This window comes from Cibotium barometz, chromosome 4 (genome assembly GCF_041138505.1).
Source record: "Cibotium barometz isolate CiBa-2024 chromosome 4, ASM4113850v1, whole genome shotgun sequence".
Classification (NCBI taxonomy): domain Eukaryota; kingdom Viridiplantae; phylum Streptophyta; class Polypodiopsida; order Cyatheales; family Cibotiaceae; genus Cibotium; species Cibotium barometz.
Window position 1 is genome coordinate 48118033 of NC_141049.1, and position 8686 is coordinate 48126718.

The 8686-nt window shown below is 40.5% G+C and overlaps 1 protein-coding gene across 1 annotated transcript in view; it reads left to right on the forward strand.

The window, feature by feature from the left end:
• LOC147639338 (peptidyl-prolyl cis-trans isomerase FKBP62-like) overlaps nucleotides 1-3823 on the forward strand; it is a 57137-nt gene extending 53314 nt beyond the window's left edge. The window contains exons 5-13 of the mRNA XM_086790149.1: nucleotides 1159-1239; nucleotides 1379-1573; nucleotides 1796-1882; nucleotides 1967-2142; nucleotides 2231-2353; nucleotides 2477-2623; nucleotides 2737-2864; nucleotides 3055-3175; nucleotides 3369-3823. Coding sequence (XP_086646275.1) covers nucleotides 1159-1239; nucleotides 1379-1573; nucleotides 1796-1882; nucleotides 1967-2142; nucleotides 2231-2353; nucleotides 2477-2623; nucleotides 2737-2864; nucleotides 3055-3175; nucleotides 3369-3374 — 1064 coding nt within the window. The 3' untranslated portion in view covers nucleotides 3375-3823. The remainder of the gene's footprint in view (nucleotides 1-1158; nucleotides 1240-1378; nucleotides 1574-1795; nucleotides 1883-1966; nucleotides 2143-2230; nucleotides 2354-2476; nucleotides 2624-2736; nucleotides 2865-3054; nucleotides 3176-3368) is intronic.
• Nucleotides 3824-8686: the final 4863 nt, after the last annotated feature.

An 8686-nucleotide genomic window follows, 5' to 3' on the forward strand; every position in this document is an offset into this window, starting at 1 on the left:
TATGAAACTATTTAGTACAAAAAGTCATCTCCTGTACAAAATGTACATGGCAAAATGTGAAGGGGCAGGGCCTAGGCTATGTTGTCCTTCTCATCGTCCCCGCTTTACTCTTTCTTATCTTCTAGATCTTCTTGGTCTCCCTACACATCCATGCATCAAAAATGAATACAACACCGTACAACAATGTAAATACAATACCACTAATATGATTTACTCACTCATCTCTTCATTGGCAAAGACCCTTATTGCTTGAGTCCAGTGATCTTGTGTGATGATCCCAATATCCAGATAATGGTTCCAAGCATCTATATTACAATGGTTCATACGGTAATTGACCTACATGCATGCATATGTATATATGTATGTGTGAAATGCATGCATGTGTAAATATGTGTTTGTATATATGGATGCATGCATTATAGTATCTGTTTCCTTGCCAAAATACAGAAGTGTCAATTTTTTGAGTCGCTGTTTCCCTCCCCATTTTCTAATCTTCTCTCAAGATTTCTGTCACAAAATTTTTCCTTCTATCATCCACCCCTTGTTCTTCCTCTATTTCTCACCATTCATGTGTAATATATATCTAGCCGTTTTTGTTTCATGTAACCATCCACACACAAAAAAAAAACATATGCATTTACATTGTGGTACATCTATCTATACATATAAGCACATTCAATTATGCAGAGACTTACATTCATATAAGCATATTCATTTATACACATACGTGTAACGTACATACACCCATACATGAACAAACATACATAGGTACATATGCATAGATGCTTCACACATAGGCACATACATAGATATGTATGTGTGTACATCCATCCGCACATGTACGTGCACACAGATATTTATATGTATACATCCATCCGTGCATGTATGCACACACACACACGCGCGCGCGCATATATGGATACATGTATACATATACACATATGTGGACACATAAATACATACATAGATACACACACATACATACATGGATAGGTAGGTAGGTAGGTAGAGAGAGAGAGAGAGAGAGAGAGAGAGAGAGAGAGAGAGAAGGTACTTACATTTGTTAGGAAGTATTTACACTTGTGGTTAACACACATACTCTCATCATTTATTCTACATTGAAAACATGTCTTGTATGACTGTTACTTTTGTGTATAGGTCACTTCTGCCCTGCGATTGGGAGAGCCATAAAAACAATGAGGAGAGGAGAGGTGGTTTCCTTGAATGTGAAACCACAATGTACGTGTCCCAGTTTTGGTGTCTAAAAACCCGGTTTGTCATTTCAGCCATAATTCTGCAATCGGGTTTCATGTCACCACGTCATAGTTGTTGACGTATTTGAATACATAGTGTTTTGTTTGGTTGCTGCTTCTCTCAGATGGGTTTGGTGAGAAAGGATCTCCTGGTACTTATCAGCATGCAATGGTTCCTCCCTATGCCAAACTGACCATTGATTTAGAGCTGCTCGCTTGGAAAAGCGTTGAGATACTAACTGACAATGAGAATGTGGTGAAAAAAATATTGAAAGTTGGAGAAGGCTATGAGAAACCCAACGACGGAACTATTGTAAGAGGTGAGTTGGAAATTGCATAGCTGGCTTAATAATCTGTCTGTACTTGTGTTGGCTCTGTGCTCCTCTCTCTCGCTCTTTCTTTTCCCCCTCAACCCCCCAAGTGCCCCCTCATGTGCGCTTGTGTACAGAACACCTGCACCCTCCTTTAATTCCCTCTTTTGTTCTGTGTGCAATGAGGGGCTGACTTATTTTCTGAGTTGACCTCTTTTTAATGATTGCCAGTAAAGTATATAGCCAAGTTGCCGGATGGGACGGTCTTTGAGAAGAAGGGTTTGAATGGAGACCCATATGAGTTCATTATTGATGGAGGTGATGCCTTACCTGTGGTTTTAATTTGTGGTTTAAGGCCTCCAATACTGTGTTTGCAGTAACCATTGTGAGTATGTGAAACAGATCAAGTTATTTTGGGATTGGACTTGGCGGTTGCAAAGATGAAGAAAGGCGAGATAGCTTCAATAACTATCACTCCAGAGTATGGGTTTGGTGCAGTAGAAACAAAGAGAGACTTGGCTGTTGTGCCCCCAAATTCTACTGTGGTGTATGAAGTGGAGCTTGTTTCATTTACGAAGGTATCTTCAATGGCTAAGTCTTGAAACACTGGATGGGGAACCATTCCTGCATCTCAAGCATTCTCTTTGATCTTGCTTGTTCTCACAGGAAAAAGAGTTTTGGGAAATGAATGCTGCCGAGAAGCTTGAAGCTGCAGCCAAGAAGAAAGAGGAGGGCAATGCACTCTTCAAAGTCGGGAAGTATTGGCGTGCTTCGAAGAAATATGAGAGGGTATGGTTTTTCTCTAATTTTGGACAGCACAATGAGTGTAATGGGACAACGTGTGTAGCTCAAGAGTACGATTTAGCTGATATGTACCTGCAATACATGTCATTCTTGAAAACTGCTTGGTAGGCTGCAAAGTTCATCGAGCAGAATCAGGCGTTCTCTGAGGAAGAGAAGAAGCAAGGGGAAGCTCTAAGGGTCTCATGCTATCTGAACAGTGCAGCGTGTAAGCTCAAGCTCGAAGACTTCAGGGTGGTTGTGGATCTCTGCTCAAAGGTGGATTCCATGCCAGATTCCCTAAACCAGTTTAGGCTTTGTTGCCATTTAGGGCACCCTCCCAATGGAAATGATTGATTCTCCTCATGGCTTGTTTCAATGGGAATTTGCAGGTTTTGGAGTTGGAGCCAGAGAATATGAAAGCTCTCTATAGGCGGCTGCAGGCCTATGTGCAGGTGGGGGAGTTGGACCTTGCGGAGTCCGATATAAAGAAAGCCCTTGAAATTGATCCACAGAACAAGTATGTGCTTTTGCCTCTCAAGCTTTGAGTTTATTTTATTAAAATTATCAGAGATTTTATTAGAAGATTCAAGTAAATAGAGGTGTAATTTAATTAGATCTAAAGTGAGCTGTATATGCTCAAGCATGCAGTCTATCTTGCATGGGCTATGACTATGTATGATGTATACGTGTTATGGGGTGTTTTCCAGGGACGTGAAACTTGAACTGAAGAAGTTGAGGCAGAAAGAGAGCGAGTACCAGAAAAAAGCAGCAGAAATGTTTGTAAACTTGTTTCCACGGATGAGCAAGCTGGAGGTTTCCAAATCTGAGGTAAAATTTCTTGACTGCATGCCCATGCTTTCTAATCAGTTGGGTTCTGGGTTTGGATGTAAAATTCTTGAACTTATAAATGTATGATTTAGGGAACTTGGTAGGGGTATGATGAACTCACCATGTTAAACCTGAATATGTTTGGTGCATGAGACTTTTCGTAACTAGAGGTATATATGCATTGTTTGTGCAGGCATGAACAAAATGTGCATGTCAATGTTGTCAGCCTGGGCATCGATGAATATTCGTTGGAGGTGCTGCTGTTTATTCTGGGTTGTCATGAAGTGCTGCTGAAGATTTTAGGGCCACAAATTTTTAAAACGGTTGTGATCCCTACCTGTCCTTGTGCAAATACAAAAGGAAAGCAAGATGGAGGCTACAATGCAAGGCAAAATCTGATATAGTACTGCAAACGCAAATCTACCCAAGATTCTTTTTGAGAGAGACTGAGTTATTGGGAAAATTCTAGTTGAGGGTACTGGCAATCTGAAAGTACTCAGAGATGGTTTCTGAGCCAGTGCACGCTGTGAGTACTCCCTTTGTACTAATATTGGGGATTGATGAAGTCATGCATGATGTTATCTGATACCTTTAAGCTATTATTACAACATTACGTATTTCATAATTTAACCTGAGCTCTGTGTACCAGGTTGTCTGTGTTGAGATTACATGGTGCTTGAGAGAGAGAGAGAGAGAGAGAGAGAGAGAGAGAGAGAGAGTTAAATGGAGAGAGATTGCACAACACAATGATGAATGAATTATGATAATACTTCCACCATGTACACTGCTTTTATTGGCATCAAGCCTCATCTGAAATGCTCAACACCCCCCCCCCCTCCCCCTCCCTTCAGAGTGATGAAGGTGATGTCTGGATAGCCTTCAATAGTCCTTACTAGCAAAGAAACAAGACGTGGTTCCTGCTTCAAACTCAGAGGCTAGTAAGCATGGCTCAGAGGCTTAACAAGCATGGCCTTTGGGAAAGACTCAAAGGCCAGGTCTTGCCTCGGGAGACAAAGACAGCCGACATCAGCATACCAAAGCGACCCCCCCTCATTCAAGCAGGGTAAAGAGGGAAAGATGGAGCATTACGAAAAGAAACCCAAATTTGGGAGGCATTCTAGACAAAGAACCCATGACTTTTTCAAAAGATTCATATTTTGGGGAACATCCCAAGGAGAGAACCCTCAACTCAAATAAAAAAGGACTAGAAAGCTCGATCATAATCTTCCTCTTTAAGAGAAAGAATAGTCATGACAGTGAGGGACTTTTCTTTGGTTGATACAGATGCTTCAGCTTCATCTTTATCATCTTCTAGTTCTTGCACCAGATTAGCATGGTCCTTTGATTGCTCTTTGGCCATCTTAAAACACCCGTCTTCTGTATGTCCAAGCCTTTTGCAATAGGTGCACTTGATCATCCTTCTTTCTTGTTTATTTTCATTGTGGAGAGGAAGACTTTCTCTGACTCAAGTGATACTTTAGCCATCTCTTTAAGATGGTGGTCTTCATCAATAAGAATTGCTACCAACTCATCATATTCTCTCTCACGCGATGTTAGTAGTATGGGTAGGATCTCATTGTATTTTGAAATCCTTTCTATGCTGGTGAATAGGACAGCTTTCATATCATCTTCATCAACTTGTGCTTTGGTGGCACTAGTTGTTGAATGATGGAGCCTAAGTTGCTCAAACGCTCACTTACCCAAAGTTTGATTCTCATTCATCCCTAAACAAAAAAACTTCTGTTGAAGGAATATCTTTGAGGAGTTGATTTTGTTCTGAGTAGGTTTTCCATCTTCTCCCACACCTCTTGGGCTGTTTTGTAGAAGTCCTTTCTATCTTGGTGAATAGGACAGCTTTCATATAATCTTCATCAACTTGTGCTTTGGTGGCGGCTAATTGTTGAATGATGGAGCCTAAGTTTCTCAAACATTCATCCAAAGTCTGATTCTCACTCATCCTTAAATCAAAAAACTTTTGTTGAATGAATACCTTCGAGTTGTTGATTTTGTTGTCGAGTAGGTTTTCTAGCTTCTCCCACACCTCTTGGGCTGTTTTGTTGAAGTTCACATGGTGGATAAGGATTGCGTGCGAGTCCCAAGCCAATCAGTGCGATTGCTTTGTCATTCTTGTCCTCCCATATAACGGTTTTTTTTGCCATCTGGTGAAGGCTTCTTCTTTGTTCCTTTGATGATTTTTCCTTTGATGATTTTCCACATGCTTTTATATGCATCAAGCCTCATCTTTTGACGTAGACCTTAATAAGGGCTGTTCATACCCTAAGGGGGTGTTCACACCAATGGACACACTACTAGACTGCGAAATACCCAAGAGTCCTGCAGTGATTCATGCCTATTTCTTGTATTGATTGACTCATGCGGGTAGTCTTACGCGATTTATAAAGTATACTTTTAGTAATGGGTTTTTCTAAAGCTTACGTGACAATGGGGGGGAGTTTGTAAGTTAGCAGCCAGAACTGTCAGTAGTCGTGCTCTCTATATTTAGACAAACTCTTAGTCATGGGTTTTTCTAAGGCTTATGTGACAAGCAACTGGACTGTTTTAAGCTTCTTATTCACTTGATCAATTGCACAATGGGGGGGAGTAAGGTAGCAGCCAGACATGTCTGTAGTCTTGCTTTGTAGATTTAAACATAAATTTTGTCAAGTCTCATTCAGGTGGATTGATGTTGAGAACAACACTCTTGTAGACTTGCTCCTTTTGTCACGTCACTGGTGGCCCTTGATGATGTAGGGAAAAGGGGGTTTATAAGGAAGAACATATATTGGTTTTAGAAAGATAATGAGGAGGAAGTATCAAAGGAGCATTTTGGAATCAAGAAAATGAAACTCGCCTCTGAAATTGCAAAGTGGCTGAGATGGAGACTAGCAATGTAGGTGAGGCAACGTGATAGCAACTTGGGCAGGGCAGGTGGTGAAAATATGGCATGGAGAGTGTGGCCAATTTCAAACTGTCGCATAACTTAGAAGCATAGTCACAAAAAACGCGTTTCAAAGCAACAAAACGTTTCTACCCCAAAACTCTTTGACACACAAATTTGAAACCTTTGCGAAGTTGGCGTTTCGTCCAAATTTAGAGGTTTATTTTTTTCTCTCTTTTCCTACCGTGTTTTCACCTATCGGCGATATTTGTGCATTTTTTTTTCTCCCACGCCTCCCTTCCCCGCAGCCCGTAGTCTGCCACCCTGCTCTCCCTTCTTCTCCCTTTCTGCTCTTCTTCTTCTCTCCTTTTCTTCTTTTCTTCTCTCGTCTTCTCCTCCTCCTCTTCTTCTCAAGTCTCTCCTTCTCCCCTCTTCTTCTCTCCTCGTCTTCTTCTCTTCTTGCTCTTCTCTTCTTCCTTTCTCTTCTTTTCTCTCTTTGGCTTCTTGCCTCATTCTCCAATGTCTTGATTCTTGCCCAATTTCTCCTTTCTTCTCTTAAATTTTGCAAAATTCCTCTTTAATCAAAAGCTAATTTGGCATCTAATCAAGTGATTTGTCCATGATACCTCGCTATCTAATCAAGTGATTTGTCCATGATACCTCGCTGAAACAATAAGGGATGTATGGGAAGACACCATTTTCATTCATAGGTATGAGACTTTTGGTACCAAGTGTGTTGTTTGCAAATATTGTGGTGATACCTTGCGAGGTAGTAGCACGCAAGTGAGGGCTGATTTCACATGAGACGGAAAGCAAAGTTCACACAGTTGCTATTGTGTGAATGAGGGCATATTTTATGCACATGGTGGCTCAGGGCAAAAATTTAATAAAGTGTGGCACTTTTGTGCACTTCATTACCTCGAGAGAGAATTGAAGAGATGGCTAAAAAGACAAGGCAACTATGCTTTTAAGTAGCTTCTATAAGTTTTTTTAATATTTAAGAATTAATGAAAATATTGATTTTTCGAAACCTCCGGTTTCCTAGCAGAGGGACAACCTTTCAAAACAAAACCCCAAAAACCTCGAAACGTTTCTTGTGACTATGCTTAGAAGAGAAAATAGTGAATGGGTGCCTTGCGTAAGAGTTTTGCTAATTGGCTAGGCACACACGGGTGAATTGGCCTTGAATTGCTTGTTTGAGCGAACATTCTTCATCTTAGTTGACATGGTAGTGTCACTCTATTCAACCCAGTGATTTGGGTGAGAATATTCTTCATCTTAATTGACATGGTGTCACCCGATCGAGTGATACTGTTCTGTGATAAATTCAATAAAAGCAATGCTTCAACCGAGTAACTACCTCCTCTTAAAGCAATGTGAAGCAATAGTTGGTACTCAAAGTACCATTGATTTGTTCTCTGCATTGAGCAGCCTTTGATTTTTCTTGGACGATTTGTAAGACCCCTCTTGTATTATTCAAACATTAGGGAATCCCTTTGTAATAGGCCCCTGTTATTTACGTGTGTATTAGAGAATCCCTTTGGAATTATCGATAATGTAAGATCCCTATTGTGTTTTACAAAAGTGTATTATTCAAATTTAAGAGAATCCCTTTGGAATTATCAATAATGTATCAACACTATATCAAAGAAATACTACGGTAATTTCAATAGCTTGCATAGTCTCCATCCATTTTTTGTGTGGCAAGGGAAGGGGTGGCTATGGTTGTGTAGCTAACAACAGGAGGGGATATATAGGCATTTGTTAGAAGAACATGTGGGCTTTAAAGGGGTGGCTATGGTTGTGTAGCTGACAACGATCTACAAGCATTTGTTAGAAGAACATGTGGGCTTTAAAGTCACCACCTCCTTGCCAAGAGCTATGTATCCAAAACGGTGTTTTCATGATGACTTGACTCACCTCAATGAATAAGCATGCCTCTACCAAGCACCAATTAACAAGAGAACCCAACTGTCATTGGTTAAAACAATACATCTCCTTTTTCAAGCGCTCTTTTCTTGTCTCATGTAATGAAAGCTATTCTCAATAAGTAAGGCATATGGCTTCCACTATCTTGTAGAACGAGAACACAACTTCAAAGAAATTTCTCTGATAATCTCTTTATAGAGATTTGAGTTAACTCAATGGTTTCCCAAAGAAATATTAAGTTTTCTAGACCTTACAAGAGGGCATTTGTATAGCCTAATATATCGTATATGTTTGGCTCTCATCATGAGAAGCCATGGTTGAGTAGCCTAGGCCCCTTCTTGTGGGACGTAGCAAATCTTTAATGGATGAAGTGTGGGGCATTAGAGTCTAGGAGATGCTAGTTATCCCACATGTGGTGAAAGTGTGGAAGTTGAGAGGATGATGTAAAATTGTGGAAGTTGAAAGGATTTAATAAGTCTAGTGGTACACCAGCCCTCGTGCCCCCCTTTTCTTCTCCCCGAGCTCAAGACCATAGATAAAGTGGCCCGCCTAGCAATTCTAGTCTGTCTAACAAGGCCATGCACATGTGTGCACCTCCTATGGATGTTTGTTGGCATTAATGTTATTTCGGACAATCCTTGTGTTCATGTGCAAAATGATGGCCTAGGAGGTCATAGACATAGCTTAGATATATTTGCCACATT